This window comes from Zonotrichia albicollis, chromosome 2, assembly GCF_047830755.1.
Source record: "Zonotrichia albicollis isolate bZonAlb1 chromosome 2, bZonAlb1.hap1, whole genome shotgun sequence".
NCBI classification, from domain to species: domain Eukaryota; kingdom Metazoa; phylum Chordata; class Aves; order Passeriformes; family Passerellidae; genus Zonotrichia; species Zonotrichia albicollis.
This window is the reverse complement of record NC_133820.1, coordinates 102587230-102606933: the sequence shown is the minus strand read 5'-3', so window position 1 is coordinate 102606933 and position 19704 is coordinate 102587230. Positions and strand designations below refer to the sequence as shown.

Genomic DNA, 19704 nt, shown 5'->3' with positions numbered 1-19704 from the left:
AAATAATTTATTTAACACCTCTTTTGCTTGCAATTCCACCCATGGAATATTAGACATTCTGTTAATTTCAGAACTGTATTCTTCTTGCAGCTTTACCTGATTTTGCCTTTTTTAGGAAGGAAGAAGGGGGTGTCAAGGCAGTCTGCCATTTCCCAGATGACTAACTGCTTTACCTATAGCAGAGGGCTACTCCCCTCTGCTATGTCCAGGTCTGACTCTGTACTATTTAAACATCTCAGGGTCCTTACACTATTTGTCCTCAAGCACTCCTGTAAGACAAGGTGCTGTGGAACTCAGCTGGCAGCTCTGGAGCTGGGGCAGAGGCAACACCATTTATCAAAGAGTCGGGAGCAGGAGATGGGGCAGCACAGGGGACCAAATCCTGCTCTGGACTTGCATCCTTGCCTCAGATCACACAAAGTCTGGAGAGACACTCTAGCAGCAAGGATGCTTAGTTAAAACGGAAAATAAATGGAGCAGTTTAACTTGAACAAAAGGGAAGCATTTCAAGGCTCTCAAGCAAAACCCTCACTAGCAGCACAGTGCCACCTCAGCTTTGGATTTGCAGCCTGTTTGCTGGCTGGGTTGAGGGTCTCTGGCATTTAAGAGCCAGATACAAAAGCACAGCCAGAGAGGAGATGTCCATCTGTCTGTCTGTCCCACTCCTTTTCCTGAGTTTTTTACACTAGGCAGTCTGAAGAGAGGGAATCGCTTCCCTTGCACCAGCAGCCAACTTGCGTGCTCCTGTGGTGGCCATTAGGATGAATTCACATTCACAGGGTGACACTGAAGATTCACCTGAAGATTGTTCATCTGTCATGGAGAGCAAGATCATGCTCCTGCAGCCCACCAAAGGCCATTCTCCAATGCACCTTGGCAGGCGCCTGTTTTCATTTTTGGCGAGGGCAGGGAAGCATTTCTCTAAGAGAAAAGGAGTGGCAGGACGGAAGGAATCCAGGCCCGGAGGCACAGTGGGGTGGATCAGTGGGAACACTGCTCTGATCACCTCATCTCCACATTTGCTGCACCCTGCCAGCCCTGACAATTATGGCACCACACTTGCTGCCCTTGGCCTCAGTCACCCCACTGGCTGGCTGTGCCCCTTCTCCTTTACTTCACTTAACTGTCCTTGGTAAATGGGGCATCAGAAAGAGGCATTTCACTTCAGGAGAAGAAAACAGCTCTTTTGCCTGCACTGGAAACCAGCCAGCTCCCATACAAATCAAAGGGAAAGGATCACGTGGATGCATTTCAATTAACTGCACTGGTGAGGCAGGCTGCAAACAGGCTTCCCTTTCAGCCAGACCCCTTCATTTATGTCTTCTCTTGGGGAGGTGGTGGTGTATTCAGCCAAATTACGTGGGGGATTCATCTCATCAGTGTCTGAAAGCTGGGACGAGGATGTATTTGCAGAGGGCTGAATTTAGCAGGGCCATAATCTGGTGGCAAATAAGGGGAAACACAGAAAACTTATTTTCAGTCTGCTAGAGCTATGGTCTTCAAATTATTTTGATTGTGTACTTCTATCAGAAAAAAAAATAGCTCGTATCCCCAGTACAGGTACCTTTATTTATTTATAAATTATGTGGATACAGCTCCAACATCAGACAAGCAGACTGCAGGGGTTAAAGAGCTGGTCTCAGCAACTATCATCTGCTCACTGCTATTGGCCCATCACACAGGCTCTTATGCCAGTACCACCATCAAATACTCCAGGGCAACTTTCAGGTAGCATCAGTCTCAGGAAGGAAAAAGAAAACAAAAGGAAACATAACCAAAAGAAAAACAGCACAAGGCTTCTTGCAAGCAAGAGTGTGTGCCATTTCTCAAGAACTGTTTTCCCTTAAAAGTAATTTTCAAAGCCTCTGTGGACACATACCCTTCATGAAAGAAGGCAAGAAAGGAGCATTCACAGAGATTCTAAAGGCAATCTAAATATGGGTCACATATGTGTTAAGCATATAAACAATCATGTTCAGATAAATAATTACTATCATGGGTTACCCTTAACAACCAGAAAAAAAACCAGGTCTGAAGTCAGTACTAACCTGCAGTGGGTTTTTGGCACTCTGACAATGAGCATTCCCATTTCAATTTCTATTTACTTCTAACTGCTATAAAAATAGCAAGTCATCAAGTAATGAAGCACATCAAATACTCAGCATATAAATAAGTAAACAGATCAACAACATCAGGTGTGTGATAAGGTAAAGGTCATTTTTATTTGTGTGGAAAATACAGCAAGCTTAGAAGAACAAGAGCAGTAACAGAACTAGTATTACAATTATATGTTTATTTTTTCCCTTAATTAATTCCCTTATGGTAAGTTAAATGCTAATATCAATGATAGCAATAGATAAGGAAAATATAAGTACTATACAGACATTGCTTTAACCAGGAACTTCCACAGGAACTCAAAACTTATGAAATTATTTGAAAATAGTGCTGCCATACAGCTCAAAAAAGCCTGATGCACATCTTTCAGAATAACCCTCACCACCCTAATTTGAGCATGTGTTAGCAGAAGAAATGGACATCCCCAGATGTTGTGTCTGACAAAAAGTAGAAGTGAATTCTGTGTACTAGATATTTGAAAAGAAAGAAGTTACAAAACTGACTTTTCTGCTTTCTAAGTAATACAGATCTGCAAGGATGCCAAGCTATTCTGAACACAGCCCATAACAGAATTCATTCAGGACAGCAAAAAATGCCAGCTTAAACCATCTTTATTTTACTACCATTTTTAAATAATGGTAAGGCCAGTAACAAACAATTACTAATGTTGGTGTATCAAGAAAGTACCAAATTAAATTTTAAGAAGTTTGCTTGTCTATCAAACTCCTTTTTTGGTAGCTCTGATCTGCTACTGAAAAATGAGGCATCGGTCCAACATAAAGAATAAGCCTGAGGGGAAAAAAATCTTTACTCCAAAAAAATCCAACAGTTCTTTTGACAGAAAGAAAAAGAGGAAGAAAAGCATTTTCATCTGAATGCACATATGGAAAAACAATTTGGGTTCCTTCAGACTTGGGGGAGGAAGTTTTAATTAAAAAAAAAAGAAAACAAAGCAGCCCAAGACAACCACAGTGAGCAGCCAGAAGCTCAGCCATAGGAGTCCAGCTCCTCAGATCCCCACAGCATCTCCCGTGTGCTCTGCTCCCTGCCCCACCCCATCCCTGCCATGCTGTGAAATGTGAGCAGGGACAATGGGGAGCAAAGCAGAAGTTTTCTGTCATTTTTAGTTCCCCCATGACTGTGAACACGCAGCCCAGGAAGAGACAGTGGGCCAGACTGGGGCCAAAGAAACCCACCAGCTACTGCTGGTGCCGACAACAGCTAGAGATTTAAAACACAAGAATTCCCACCTCAGCATGAGGAAGAATCTCTTTACACTCAGGGTGGCAGAGCACTGGAACAGGCTGCCCAAGGAGGCTGTGGAATCTCCCTCTCAGGAGACATTCAAAACCCACCTGGGCACATTCCTGTGTTCCTGCTCTTGCTGACCCTGCCTTGGTAGGGGGGTTGGACAAAATGATCTCCAGAGATCACATTCCAACCTTAAGAATTCCATGATTCTGGGATTTATGGGACACATTTATTACTGATTTTTGAGCTTTAAAGAAGGGGGGGGGGGCAGTTACAAAAATGTGAAGACACTACCCATGCTAACTACTTAAAATGAGACAAAAAGAGAAAACTAACAAAAAAAAGGGGTGAAAACATGAATTCAGTAACTATGTGATGCCAGGCATGTATTCTAATTTCAAATCTTATCTTTCAGGCTTGGCCTCTGGCTGTTCTTCTGTGCCATTTCAAGTCACTTAAAACTTCTTGCAGTCATTGCAGATGAAGCAGTGCAGATGGGATTTGCAGGGAATCTTCTTCCCACAGCAGGAAGTGGAGACAAAGGCAGCAATAGGCAGAGACAGTTTGGGTAGAAAAAGCTGATGCAGTAAGAGAGGACTGCAGATGATGGACGGTGAGAGGGAGGGGAAGGCAATTACCATAATTGGTATTCTGGAAGCCACAGCCCATAAAGGGAAACAATGAAGTTTCATCCTGTAAAATCCAACATCCCACCAAGTCTGAATATGTTCCAGATTTATTAGTGGTTAAGAGTAGATGCTTAGAGGAAAGCACAGGAATTCCAGTAAATGAATTCAAGACAGTAATAAAGCCAGAGAAGATGACATACACCAGTATTATATGAAATACAATATGTGAAATGAAAGTGACTCAGGGGAGCACCTTTAAAAAAATGGTTGGAGAAATGTTTCTGAACTTCTCCTGACATGAATGAGAACAGCTTCAGATGCTCAGTGTTCCCAAAATAGGACTTGTAACCCAGGCTTCTCTTCCTGCGTTCATTACAGAAAAACAGCTTTTTAATTACCCAGATTTAAATAATCCTGAACTATTCTGTACCTCAGACTTGAAATTAAATCAGATTTTCTCAAAAAAAAGCTCGAAGTGGCCCAAAATTCCTTTAAATTCTGTTTCTCCTGTGTCCGTGACTTGCAACCTATTAATGTCAAAAGCTATTAAAAATAAATTTAAAATTTAAATCAGCCATCAGCTTTAATCACCAGTGCCAGGAACCATGGAACAGCAATTATATAGTGGAAGAGGCAAAAAAGAAGAAAGAGAAATGAAGATAAAATTTTCTTATTGTCAGAACAGCCACAGGATTTCTCACTGAATTCCTTTCAGCTAGGGAAATCTTAATAAATGTTATTTGTATGTGGATAAAGTACAACAGAAATGCATGGTTGTATTAAATTTTAAGGAATTAAGATAGGCTAACCCTGCCAATGGCCTATACCTACCCAAAGGGAGGGATGAATGTTACTGAGGGGACTGTGCTATGCTGCCATCACCTTCCAGACAGGAGCTGGAGCACAACACCCTGCTTTTGGGCTCAGAGCATCACCCTCTACCCAGGGAGGAGGCTGCTTTATCTTCAAGCCAGTCATTAATGTATGCTTTGACTGCTCAAAGGAATCTTCCCAAACACAGAACAATCAGTCCAATCAAGCTGGAAGTGAGAGTATAAAAACAAAAGATTCATAAACCAGATACCACTAAGGAACAAAAGGGGCTGTTTTACCCTCCTGAGGTAGGAGATGAAATGCCAGTTACCTCATTGCTGATGCTCTTAAGAGCAAAACGTTTGGGAAAGCAAAGGCTTCCTTTGTTTTGTTTGCTGGTTGTGTGTGTTTTTAAGCTTTCTTTCTCACAAACAAACAAACAAACAACAACAAAATCTGTATACCATTCCTGGCTTGCTCCCTGACCTTCAGCAAGTTGCCATCTCCTTGAAATCACAGTTCAGAGACAGTTTACAGATAGCCTGTGTCACAGCTTCTTGGGTGGATTCAAACATGCTGCAGCAGGATGATGCTGAGTACCAGTCCACAGAAACTTTCTTACCCTGACCAGATGTTTTAAAAAACAATTGTGGCAGGTAACCTGTCCTGCTATAAAACATACCACCATGAAGTTACCTTTGCTCTTCCAACAGCTGGCATAAATTCTGGGCTGTGTGCTCTGCCCAATAAAATACAGACATCATTTGTGCCTGTGTCTGAGCATGTCTGTCCCACCAAGTGCCATCACACAGAAGTGTAAGCCCAACCCTAAACTGCACTTCACTGTACCAGGGTGCCTGAAAACTACCAAGATTTTTATCTTTCAGAAAGTGGGATAGGAACCAGAGTTCTTTATAGCCCAAATGAAATCTGCCAGTACTGTTAAATGGAATAAAACATATCTAAAAATGCTAGCCCCTTCTAAAAATCCCATTGCAGCACAGTTATTCTTCTCTTTTTACTGGCTTTTAGCAATCACTGTACTTAAAGCACTCCCTCTTCCACCCCCCCCTTGACTTTTGGGATGCTACAATGGGAATGCTGCAGTGTGAAAGCAAAAGTAGTCCAATCATCTGTTTAATGTCACATTTACCTGATACTGCAAGGGCAGCAAATGTGCTCTAACTAACATTGCCTTGCAACTATGCTCTTCAGAAACTGGCTTTTCCACAAGTGTTTATAAAGGAGATAATAAAAGGCAGCTCTGAGCAATCCAACCAGGTGCTCAGCACTCAGCAGAAATCACCAGCATAAATTAATTAGAAATGCCAAAAAAAAAAAAAAACCAAAAAACCCCAAAAAAACCCAAAACAAACAACACTCACAGAGACTATTATTTCAGCAACTTAATGGATAAATCATTACAGTTGTCCAAAATCAAATCTAGTTCATAGGGAAGAAGGGGATGATACCAAATTAACAGAAATACTGCTTTTACCATTAAACCCCAATGTGCTGTTCTTAATGTCACTGAAAAATACTTGCACAATGCCAACTAAGGCAAGAAACATTGAGCAAGCAGTATAAATTCTCAGAAAACACCTTAGAAACCACAGTGACTTAGACACTGTGTTATATTCACTTTCCTTTTTTAACCTCTTCAGTACTGAACTGCCTGCCCACAGGTGATTCAGAGCTTGTGACATGCATCATAAGTTATTAAAATCCTCCTAACCAAGCTGGTGTATAAATGTCAACTTCCCTGCTGCTCTTTTATTCATGTGTATCATTCACTAACCACTGTTACAAGGCACAGCACTTCTCCCCTGCTCTCTCTTTCTTGAATGGTGTTCTCACTTTGTCAAAATTTAACTAGTGCAGAACACCACCACACCATGGGAGTGGACCAAGAGATGCCCTGACCTCACCTCTGCAGAGCCTGGCTCCCAGACAGGTCACCAGGAGTCCCACAGTCCACAGTTCCATGGACACCAATCCCACTCCAACCCCTACCCACTTGCAGCTCCACTGCCAACCCAGAGCTCAGCTCCCTCTCATGAACATAACTCACTTGCTGTAAAATTCACACCTCAGAGGGGTGTGACTGAGGACACAAAAGCCCCAGTGAACAGGAACCTCCTCCTTGCTTCCCCATCCATAACCACCTTGTCTGCACCAAAGAACAACATGCAGGCCACTACCAAGTGACTCCTGGGCTAAAAATGTAAATTAAATTACACCAGTTAGCAGTACACTGGGTTAATACACAACTTTGTAACACTCCACTGCATAAGACAGAAACCAAATTCATCTGGGCTCTGACCCTATGAGCAAGCAGACCTGTGGTGACAGCGGCTCACTCTGCTTGGCCAATTTTTGCTTTCTTTCACACATTTACATTTGCATGGCCAGTTGCCAAGCCATGCAAACCCAACTGCAGTGGAAAAAAGGCATCACAGAGATCTGTTGAAAAATGCTGTAAGTAAAACTACATAGTTTCATATATATATATATATATATATATATGTTACAATGATAATTTTTAAATTAAATTCAGGTCATTTGTATTTAAAAAAGCTGAAACAGCCTTAGTTTGTATTTATAAAAATAAGTATAAAGTATACAAAATAGGTATCAAATCCAGTGTATGACAACTTCAGCTGAAGACATTTATCCATAGGCACAGGGATGTGACCCTGGCCAGGCATGGTGGTGTCACATAAGATGCTGGACCCATCTGTGTGATACCCAGCTGCTCTTCTTTAAATATGAGAAGTCAGAGATTAGGAAGATATCCTCCTCTTACAAGACTGACCTTACTGCACCATCAATACAGAGCGAATTCAGAGCAGTGATGGTTTTGTCCCTATACCTCAGACAAAGCAGCAAGGTTTCAAAGATGACAGAACCAGTTTCCAAGTATTAGCAGGTATATTTTGTCTTATTTGGCCATTGATGTTACACTTATGGACCCTTAAGACTAAATCAAGCTCCAATAAATAGGGCAGTGGAATTTCAAATGGCTTTGAGGAAAATTGGTTAAGACTTGCTGTCTTAACTGTATTAGTTTAACACTCTAACCTCTAGAATTTGCATGTTATCAGAAACATTAAACAGTGAGAGGTCACACATACAGTAATTTCTTCATTCCAAACAATGTGCTGAAGGTAATCAAACTGGTATAGAATTCTCCATTTATATGCATACAGTCTTGAGGAATTGTCACAAAGCTTCATTTATCTATTTCTGTTGCAGTTAATAACAGACCCCTGCATATTTGAAAGGAACTGGATTGTAAGGGGTCATGCAGGCAGCAACTATGCAGAGAGCTCTAGTGAAGCAAGCAGTAGCATCCTGGCCAGCTAGCTAGAACTGAGCTCAGCTTGGCTTTTCATAACTACTGAATAAGCCAACAATCCCTGACTTCAGCAGTTTCCTCTCTTCTCCCCCTGCACATAAGTTATGAGTACAACTGGTTCACAGCACAGCAGCACGCCTCTGTGATGAAGAGAAAGCCACTGCTGCAGTGAGGGTTGATGAAGCACTGAATATGTGTGTCCCCTGTAAAAGTACACATTTTTTAGCACAGCAAATGTGTTATTTACAGAAGCAAAGAAACAGGATACAGCTGAGCTATTAGGAAATCCAACATCATAGTATGCAGGTATAAGGTAATAAAAACATAAGATAGTGTAGGTATAAGGTAATATAGGGCAATAAAAAATTATAAGATGCATAAGAAAAAATATTTTTCTGGTGCTGAGAAAAGATAGGTGGCCAGGAATGCTCCCACACCCATGTTACTATGCAGGCTGCCAACTACTGCCTTGTGTTTGGATGCTTCCCGATGCTGCTACTTGTTTTCCTCAACTCCTTTGTTACTAACATGGAGCAAACTTTGCATGTTGGCGCAGGAAGCCCAGGAGGATGGACATGGCAGGAAGGACTGTAGCCTTTACCACCCACTGAGCAACCATTTGGGACTCCTCCCTGGCTGAGCTGTGCCACGCCACACCATCAGCTCCGGTACACAGCATCCTATCGAGGGCCAGCTGCAACTTCCCAGCATCCAGGACAACAATGTCAAAAGACCATTTGTGGAGGTGACAGGCACCAAAGCACCCCTTGCCACAGTGCTTTTGGTGCCACACCATCATGATTTTTTTTAAAATCTTAATTCCTGATGGTGCATTTCTTGCCTTGGAAAGAAAGACTTCAGAAGTAGCACTCTGTATTTGTTTATATGGCTGACCAGGCAACTGCTAATAGTAATTTGGAAACAACACCCTATTGCAACACCTGCTTGTACACAATGAACAGAGTTAAGGTAAAATTTATGACAGAATCACTTAAAAAAAAATCTGTATTTTCTCCTGCTACTCTTCTTACCTGTGTGGTTGGTTTAAATACTTTATGTGCCAGATAGATGTATGTTACAAAAAAGGCTTATAAAGAGAATACAGAACACACATGCACTCAACCCTCACATAAGCCACTAACTGTGAGGGTGAACGCAGGTCCTGCTAACTGAGGACATGTGTTTTGCACTTGAGTTCTTGGCTTCAAGGAAATTAAAATTTAAACTCATAACTTGACCTGAGTGAACTCAGGAATTTGACTTAAGGGCTCTGCATGAGCAAGAGGACTGTATTGTCTTCAGATGAAATGAATTGACTATTTATACTTAGATACATTTCACTGTCTATCAATTTCTGAAAAGCAAATGTCCTTTCTAAACATTTTTATTGTTCACTTTAAGATAAGAATACATGAAACAAATATGATCTCCTTGTCCTCCCTGACTTCTCTTAATACTGTAAAGAAAATAGCATAGGAAAAAATTTTCAGTTAATGCAATTCTGTTAATGCCCTCGCAACACCACCAGTTGACCACCAGTTCAGCACTAAAACATGAAAAATTGGATACTGACAGCACCAATGCTTTTGCTTTATTAAACTTTAAATCAACATGAACTTGATACCACAAGACCTCTGTGGTATTAAAAAAAGCATTTTTTTAACTATGGATTTCTTCACAATTAATTCAGGTAGACCCTGCCTTCCTTGCATCTCCAAGATCAACTCCAAGAACGTTACTATTTAAACCACGAACACAGAGCTGTTCTATGATTTTTTCCAAGTTTAAAAAACCTTCTGACTTGGAACTAAGGCTCTGCTCATTTTGCATTTGCTTTCATGACAAAGGATTAATGATAGGTTAAAAAATCTGGACTCAGCAGCTTTTCACTACATTCCCCTCCCTCTGTGGCAGGGACAACCAGCAAATAGCTGGCAAGGCAAACCAAGGAAGGAACATTACTCAATATATAAGAGAAAAATCCTCTGCTTGACATTTGTACCAACAACACCCTTCTTGCCTACACAGGCTGGACACTAGAAGACAGCTTTCAGTGGTGCAGTTCCTCCTCTGGGAGAACAGAGCCCTTCTTCCCACAGAAAACCTCCCAGGCCACATTACCACCACCTCAGCCACCCTAGTGATGGGCTGGGATGGCCACAGCTGCTCTGCTGGGCACACAGTGACTGAGATCCCAGCATCTGCTCCATCCCATCCCATCCCATCCCTGAACTCCAGTGCTTGTTTTTGCACATGCATGGACATAACACTGCTGCATATTTTTAACTGCGTGCTATTGGACTTTACAGAAAATCCATTATTGAAATCAAGCCACTACACAACTAAACATTACCAAAATCCATCAGGTAAAACTTATTAGACCACTTTTACCTCACACAACACAAAATACTCATTATGTAATCCTGGCTTCCTTGGGAATCTGTCCTGCCTGAAACCACCCTGAAAAGACACCCATATCACACAATGACATTAAACTTCTTCAATGTCACTTTCAAGTACAAGCTGACAAAGCTATTCATAAATTAATAAATAGCCCAAGGTGAGCAGAAACATTTCTCATGAAACCTGAGCAGTAATGCAATATTACTGTTCCTGGATCCTTTGCCATTTTATCATCCGCTAGTAATTCTCCCAAGGGTGATGTCAAGGATCCTCTTAACTGTACTGTTTGCCCACCTCTGCATGGTAATGATAAAATATTGATTTTCACATTTGTGACTCAGATGCAATTTGACACAAGAAGTCCAAATTATTTCCCCCTTGCAGTGCATCAGCAATCACAAGCACAGAGAGCTTCACTCACATCAAAATGAAGCAGACTCATTAATACATGACACTGGAAACAATGCTTCATTTGCCCTGTACTTTTCAAAATGAAGGCCTGGTCCAGCAGCAGATTTTAATGCAGGCTGTGGAGGGGATAAGAGAATGGTTTGGAAGACAGGTCTGCCTTGGGCAGGGACATCTTCACCTCGATAGGATGGGTCTGAAGAGCAGCAGCTGCAGGGTGAGATTTGCCTCGGGTATGAGCTGACACCAAGGAGAATCCCACCTTTCCTTGAGAATCCTGACACATGGGACACCCCACCACCCTTGGAAACCCTTGGATCCCCTCCAGGTCCTGCTGGAGTGAAGTTTGATAATTCCTATCCTGCATGTGACAATAAGGAAAATGTGGCTTTCAGTCTTAGACAAAGTTTGAAATTTTGACCTTCAGGCTTACACCATGGGTAGCCACCAGCAATATCCCAGCCCTCCTCCCTCACTTCATCTCACTGCAAAGCTGTGGCACAACTCATCTCTCCACCACCCAAAGCTAAACCCCACATGGTGACCAGACAGCCCTGTGCCAGTGCCTGAAGACATCCAGCTTCCAGCATGGCATTAAGTGAGGCTGTACGAACCATTTCAGAAGGGACATCACTTGACCAGGATGCCCATGGAGAAGGGAGCCTTTTCACTTTGAAAAGAGAGAAATTTTAACAGTGAGAGAATGCAGCACAGGGGGATTCATCCCAGGGCTGTGAGCCCTTTAGTTCCACCCCACCCCAGACTGACCTGCCTCTGTGCGTTTCTTGTGTTTATTTTTTTTTTAATGTGAACCTGAAACAGTTCTTCAGGGTTTGAATGAGCAGGGAATCAGCAAAAAGAATAAGACCTACTGGCCTTAGAATAGCAGTTTATTGTTAATTGTTTGATATAATTCATTCTCGGATATGATTACAGAAATCACACTTCTTTGATGCACAACCAGCCCACTGAAGGGGCAAAAGGAGGTAGATTTTTTTCTGGGAAATAAGCACTTTCCTAAGTAACACCTACCCTGAGGATCATATTTATACAACTATTTCAACAAACAAGACTTTTGAAAGTCCGCTATAATCCATTAAATAAGAAAAGATCAAAGAAACTAGCAGGAAGGCCAGGATGCAATCAAAATATTTGATCAGTGAGCGGTTTTGTATCCAAGCCATGAACTCAAGGGCATTTCAGTGGAAGCTGTGGGAGGAGAAGCTGCTGTAAGCACCTGGAGATTATGTGGTCATGGCAGATGGAGCCCCTTAGGAGAATCTTCACACCCCACTGCCATCCCTGCATCCCTCCCTGCACAGGACACCAGCAGCACCCACCATCCCCAGCTTCCCATCATCTTCAGTGCAGCTATGTTAAACAACCAAGGGTGGAAATGGTACTCGCTCTCCTAAATCCCACCACCTCCCCCGCTAAAGTTAAATATTTGGCCTTTGGTTTAAACTAAATGGATTTTTGTTTTTCCTTTCAGAGCGGTCTCACGATCTCCGTGTGACCCCGGTGGGAGGACAGAGGGAGGCAGGGAGACCCCACCGTGCACTCAGAGCACTGCCAGAGCCCAGGGAGTGTCAGCCCACTCAGCAGCAGAGACGGGTGTAGTAAACTTTTAAATACTTCCTTTTCCCCTTTCTTTAAGAAAAAAGAACAAGGAAAAAGATACTGATATGTTCTGATTTCCTCCTCACACCCTTCTTTTTTAAATACATACTTAGCAAACATTAAACAACTACATATTTGGATGCAACTCAAGCTAAACAATAGCTTTGATAGTTTAATTTTGGAAAGAAAAAAAGCAAATTCTCACTTTCTTGAAAGGCTTTACTTTTACTTATTTGTATATTCCCTAGGTTATCAGCACATTTCCCTTTGCTTTCCTGAGAGCAATATACATGTCCTTGTAACCGGAGAAGTATGGGAAATTCTGGAAACATCCTACTGTGTATAAACACTTAGAGTTCAGACACTCTAATACAAAACAAGTACCTCTCTGAAACAAACATCTCCAGATGTTTTAACGTATTTTTATATATAGATAGATATATATATAAGATGTGACTCAGGCACAGAAAGCCAAAAGAATGTTCTCATTTCCTGAGATTGGCCAACAAAAAGGAAAAAAAATGTGAATGAAGGAACAAAGACTCAAAAGTCAGCTTTTTCTTAACAGCAGCAGCTTTAAAATGTTCCATTTCAAATCTTTTTTCATACAGTCAGAATATTGCCTCTCTCTTGCAACTGCATAGACTCACAAAAGGAAGCACAGAAAGGAGAAAAAAATGTTTTCTGGGCTGTTTAAAGTACTACAGAAATGTCTCATTAGAGAAGTGCCTGTCCTTTTTTCAGCTGCAGTGAAGCTGATCAACACCTCCCAACAAGCCCCTCTCCCACAGCCTGGGACACAGGGGCTGAGAAAAAGCCAGCAGCTCTCTGTGTCTGCATGGAGAGCTCAGCCTGCCAGAGCTCACAGCAGATCTTGTTCCATTTTTTTTCTGACAGTACAAGCGGGTACAAACAGCTTGCAGTTCCTCTGGGACCTGAAAGCAACGGGTGAAGAAAGCCCATGGGCATCTCCAGATCATGAAGTCTCATCATAGCAACAAACATCAGGTAGATTTAAACAGGCATCAAGATGTGTCACTGTTCTCTGTGCCCTTTCTAACCATAAACTACATGTCAGGAGGGTAGGACACGAGATTTCCTTCCTCTGAGTCCTTTGAAGGTGAATTTCCGCAAACCAATTCAGTGACAGCTGTGACAAAACCACTGCTGGGGTGGTTTCCCTTCAGACAGAGCAGTAGAAGGGGACAGCAAGCTGCAGAGAGAACAAACCCAAGTGCACTTCCCACAGCAGAAAGCGAAATTGCCCAGACAATCCTTCCACAACACCTGCAGGCAGGTGGGTGCTGCTTCTTCCAGTGCAACAGAGCATGGAGTCCCAACCCTGACACCGCACCCAGGGCAGCCACAAGCAGTCCCCAGACCCAGCCCAGCCCACCACCAAACACTGCTCCCTCCTTCTTCAAATCCCCAACACCTTGTCACAGAACTCCACTTTTCACACTGCTCTCTGCCAAAATGGGTATTGCCACCTTTCCCAAGTTCTTTCCCATGGACATCACTGCCACCCACAAGATCAAGGATTGATCCAGACTGAGACGAACTCAGGCTGCTGTGCCAATTCAGCCTTGACTCCGCAGGGGCCTTCCTGGGTGGCACCCCTGCTCCCCTGCCTGCCAAGAGTGTTCTGCATTCCCAAATCAGAGGTGCAGTGTGCCAGGAGACACCAAAGGAGGGCTCAGGGATGCTCTGTTCTGCGAGGCAGCAGGCTGACAGCCAGTTCCTTGCCCTGGCCAGGCAGCACCCAGCCCCAGTGGGGATGGCCATGCCTCCATAAGAGAGTCCTTGCAAAGTATCAAGGTCCCTTTTTTTCCCTCCCAGGGTGGATTTGAAACTAATTCTCTGTGCGGTTCCCTCTCCCCACATCAATCCCACAGCTGCTGAATGTCAGTGTGGGCTCTGGACTGAAGCCAGTTTGCCATGTTGCTGCCTCCGAAATATTTCCAGGCTTTGCACTGCTTTGCTGTGGTCTTTCCCAGTGTCCCCAACTACAATAAAACAACATATTAATACAGAAAACCCTTTTAATTTTGAGCACAGCAGCTATTCCATGCTCCTCTGGCCACCCAGGAAATGTTCATAAAGTCATTACAATGCCTTAGCTCCCCAGCTGATCCACATCAATTCCCCACCCATGATGCAAGAAATATCCCTCCCCTGGTTTTAACTCTACTCTTCACACCAGTTTAGGTTTCACTCAGACAACACCCACCAGTGTGTTTTCAGTTCTTCAAACTATTTAATGCAACCAGTGTTTGAAACAACGCTAAATCCACATGATTAAGGACCCACCATCTCACTGAATTCTACAGAAGTGGCTGGTGAGGTTTTTAATAAATCAAAAAGTGATAAAAATAAATCAAAAAGCGATGAAAGAAAGGACATCCAAGCTGGAATTCAAGAACTTCTTATTTAACATATAAAGAAAAGCAATCAATATGAAAAATGCAGAGCATAAAACCTCCTCCTGGGCGCCAACCATGTTGTAATGCTATTTTTCATGCACTATAGAGTGCTCCAGACTATGCCATTTTGGCAGAGGAACATGGTTTCAGGCTGTAGAGGAGGTCCACTTTGTCCATATTTTGTCATTGGCCACACTATCAGCTTCTGGCATCCTGCATATTGCTGACAGCCTCCAGATGCTGAGACAAATTCAGCAAACTGTTTGACATAAAGAGCTGCTATGGTACACAAAACCATAGGAATTACAAGGAAATTACAGTATCCTGATTTTTTTCCCCCCTGCTTCTATCTGCTTAAAAAAGAGAAGTCAGCATTTTCATAAAGACTTACACACCACAGGAAGGAAAATGCTGAAATAATTGCAAAGAAGCATCCTAATTGGAAGAAAAATATTAACCCCAGGGCACAGTCCCCTGCTACATTTTCCCTAATTGCCAGAATGAATGAGGGCCTTTCATCCTTTCTGCCCCAAGAGCAGCACTTGTGCACAGGCTGTCAGGGGTGACGTGCTCTGTAGCACATCCCAGCACAACAAGCACAGCAGACCACGTACACGGCTGCTTGGTTCACACCAGGCATAGCTTAGACAAGGGGAGGCTTTGGCTATGAAAATGTGACTGTCAGTTTCATTTTCCTTGTCATCAGCACTTGCCATCATGGGAAAACCTGACACGAGTAATTTCCCCACTGACTATCATGCTGCTTTTAGCACAGCTAATAATTAAAGCTTCCCTATATTGAAAAGTAATAAGAGACTGCATTATGCTACAGAGTGAAAAACTTTTGAACTGGGCTTTGGAGGAGAACAAAGCACAGACAAATCAGGATGTGTAACCTGACACACAGCATGAAGCCACAATTGCAGGAGCTGAAAACATTGCCTTAAGTGCTCCAATAATAAATATTTCACTGCAACTTGAAAAAGAATTTGTTAACTGTGCAAATCACCCTCTGTATATCGCAGACCATTAATGGTTCCCCTGCAGTAACTGCATGGAACAAGTTCTAAGAAAAAGACCTGTGCACTACAACTGAGACTAAACTACAGCACCACATTTAGCTTCTTATTTAGAATCCCCTATCAGAGCCAGTAACACCACCATGAAGTGCCCCTGTTTTTCAGCTTCACAGTCTACAGTGGAATAAGAACTGTAAATCCAATGAGTCTGTACTAGTTTTTCAAGTGTAGTTATACTTGGAGTAAAGAGGACCTGGCTTTTTCCAGTATTTTGCTGCATGCTGGCCTGTATTTCTTGCTACAAAGAAAAACTCTGTTTGCTCTAGGAAACTACAAAAGCTTAAGATAATAATGGCTCTGAATGGAGAAGCCAATGTTTTTCTCTGAACCGCATATGAAACTTATTCCAATGATAACACATCAAGATGAGCTCAGCACAACCAGTTAGAAAAGCTGCCCACAAAACTCAGAGGACATTTATAAAGCAAGCAGGCATTGCCACAAGGAGCTATCAGCCCCAGGCAGCACACCAAGCAATCCTGAACAGCCCACCCAGCACCGACCCTCTGCACATCCCTCCTTACCCAAATCCCTCTCTTCCAGAACAGAGTCTGGTCTCCCAGCGTGATTCTGAGCGACAAAGCTGTGCCTCAGTAAGCACTGTGCAAGTGACAGCACCAGCCTCCAAGTTCCTCTAGTTGCAAAACAAAAGCCACAGGGGTGGCTCAAGTTCAAAAAGCCTCCATAAAACAAAGGGAAGGGGAAAAAAAAAGTTAAAAAGAAGAGCATTTCCTTGCGCATACCTGCTGACCAGATGTCTGCTGCTTTTCCATGTACCAAATCTAGAGACCTCAGATCAATGTTTCCTTTTTTGTTTTCTTCACCAAAAATCAGATTACTTAAACTCTCTAATCAGACCCAAAAGTCAAGATACAAAACGCCTTGAGAATTTCAGCTTGTGGAGGCCTTTGAGATCACTTTACATTTTGTCAAAAAGTTGGTTTGAATGAAAGAGTCACATTTTTAGTGGGTTTTCTAAATCCAAAGAATCAGAACAAGAAAACACACTCATTTTTAATTTTCCCTCCTTGTATTTTACAAAATCTAAATGCATTTTCCAAGAGCCCTGCCCCTTTGTTTTGACTTCAGTGGACTGGAATTGTCTATAGAAAGCCCCCTCTGAAGGAGCTGACTCCACAGCCTCTCCCCACTGTGCCACCCTGCCAGATGAGCAGCCCTGCTGTCCAGGCCAGCACCTCCCTCTGCTCCCTCCAGCCAAGCCTCTGTGATAATGAACCACACAGCACCTCCACTTCCCTGACCACAGCACAGCCCCTTGCCCTCCATTCACCCCAAAACAATGGTGAGAGGAACAGAGGAAGCCAGCCAGTTTAGCCAAGGGGCCCCACATCCAGCCTTTACTGGGCAAACAGTTTTTATGTGGGGCACACCAGCAGCAGCAGCACTCCAGGCTGATTCTCGGCCATGGGAGGATTTGCTTGGCCAGGAGGCAGCATGATTGCTCGTGCTGCTGTGAAAGGATGCTTGAGCCACCAGCTGTACCCTGGATGGCTCTGCTGCCACCAGTGTTTCCCAGGGAGTGCTGGCCAGGCTCATGCTGCTGCAGGTAACCTCCCTGCTACTCCACCTCTGCAAGTTTCTGCAGGCGGGGGCTCTAATCTGACTTTGTCCCAAAATCTCTCACCGTGCCAGGGGTGTAGCTTAGCTCATATCCTCGGAAGCGTGTACCAGCAGGGCAGCTGGCCCGCTCCCTGACAACTTCAGCAGAACAGATGCCAAATATGCAATTGCTCTGTTTACCTGGCCAGAGAGGCGGCTCAGCCCCAGCACCTGTGTGGGGCCGAAAGATACAGAGCACAGACTGACGCTGGCAGCACAAATACTGACAACTGGCCACTTTCAGGAATGCAGAAAGAATCCTGGCCTGGAAGCATCTACCACCCACTATGAAAAGGAAGTGGCTGTTGGAACATCTGAAGAAAAAACAGTCACCCACAGTACATGTGGACACCTGAATCACATTATCATGTTTTTCTAAGCATGTGGCTGCACTGCAGCTGGAGCGAGAGCTGGTCAAGGCTGGTGAGATCCTGCCCAGGACATCAGAGCACTGACCCTGCGAGCAGAGCTGGCTCACCTCGCTCAGGATGGCACCTCTGTAGCCCGAACTCAGCCTGACTTTGCAACTGACACGGTTTTTCTCCAAAGGTACGGCAGAGAGCTGGAGGAGCCTGCAGAAGTCGGGCATGGGAAAGATAAGGCAGTCTTGGGACAGGCTAAAGTTTTGTGCCAGCAGCCGTCCTATACCTGCAGTCCAAGGCAGCCACAAAATCAGTCTTTGTCCTTCCCTCAGCTCCAGGTTTTGACCTATTAGCACAACACTTTGCCAAGTGCTTTAATTAGGGCCATTTCTTCCCAAGAAACAACTGCACAGGGCGAGGCTTTGAAACGCTGAGCAATGAGCAGAGCAGCCTTTGCTTTCCGTAGTCTACCCCATTAACCCGTCCCCAAGACAGGACTACTCGCTAATTGTGGGATATGCACAAAACGTCGCGAATCTCACCACATCCACACCCGAGGTTATTTAGAGTGATGCTTTTAACAGAGCCACCACCCGGACAGGGCGCCTTTTAACGCACGGGGCATCAGAGGCGCTCCCGCCGCTGCCGGGACGTGCGAGCCGCAGGTCTGGGTGTTTTTCCCGATCGTGCAACGAGGGCACAGGGCCCGCCCCAGCGCTCCGAGCGAGCGCCGAACGCCGAGGAGGGATTGCGGAGAGAAGGGAATTCCTGCACTGCCCCTCGCTGCCGGGGCTGCCGGGACGGGGAAAGTTTGCCCGTGGAACGCACACTTCACAGGGGGAGCGGCAGGGACACCCCGCACGGCTGCGGGCCCCCCGTCCCCGCGGCGGGACCCCAGCCCGACCCCGCCGGAGCCCGGGCAGCAGCGGGAAAGCGCCTTTCCCGGGCAGCAGCCGGTGACAGCGGCCCGGCCGAGACAAAGCGCCGCCCTCGGCAACCGCCCGCCGCGGGAGGCGGGACGGGACGGCGCGGGCGGCCCCTGCGCCTCTCCTACCTGTTACAGTTGATCCCCGCCGCCGCCGCCGCCACCCCCAGCATCCCGGCGGCCGCCGCTGCCGCCGCTCCCGCCAAGCGTTCCCCACCGGCGGCGGGCGGGGCCTCGCCGGCCGCGGTAATGGCGCTGGGGGCCGCGTCAGCCCCGCCCGCCGCCAGGGGGCGCGCTCCGCCCGCTCCGCGCCCCGCCCGCTGCGCCCCCGCGCGGGGAGAGAGGGAAGGGCACCGGCGGGAGACGGGATCGTACTGCCCCGGCCGGGAAAGAGGGCAGACACCGCCGGGACATGGGATCGCTCCACCGGGACATGGGATCGCACTGCCCCGGCCGGGAAAGAGGGGAGGCACGGCCGGGAGATGGGATCGCACCGCCGGGACATGGCATCCCACCGCTCCCGGCCGGGAAAGAGGGGATCCCCCGGCCCGGAAAGAGGGGAGGCACCTCCGGGACATGGGATCGCTCCACCGGGACATGGGATCGCACTGCCCCGGCCGGGAAAGAGGGGAGGCACCGCCGGGACATGGGATCGCACTGCCCTCCCCGAGAAGCGGACCGGAGTCACTGCCCAGAGC

The 19704-nt window shown here is 45.2% G+C and overlaps 1 protein-coding gene across 2 annotated transcripts in view; it reads right to left on the bottom strand.

The window, feature by feature from the left end:
* The window catches only part of LIMS1 (LIM zinc finger domain containing 1), a 67516-nt gene extending 48222 nt beyond the window's left edge, over positions 1-19294 (bottom strand). Inside the window, exon 1 of one of the 2 annotated variants that reach the window (XM_074535888.1) lies at positions 19136-19294. In XM_074535888.1, coding sequence (XP_074391989.1) covers positions 19136-19179 — 44 coding nt within the window. In that variant the 5' untranslated portion in view covers positions 19180-19294. Of the gene's footprint in view, positions 1-16623; positions 16749-19135 lie in introns of those variants that run through there. The other variant, XM_005487983.4, reaches the window with a different exon arrangement.
* Positions 19295-19704: the final 410 nt, after the last annotated feature.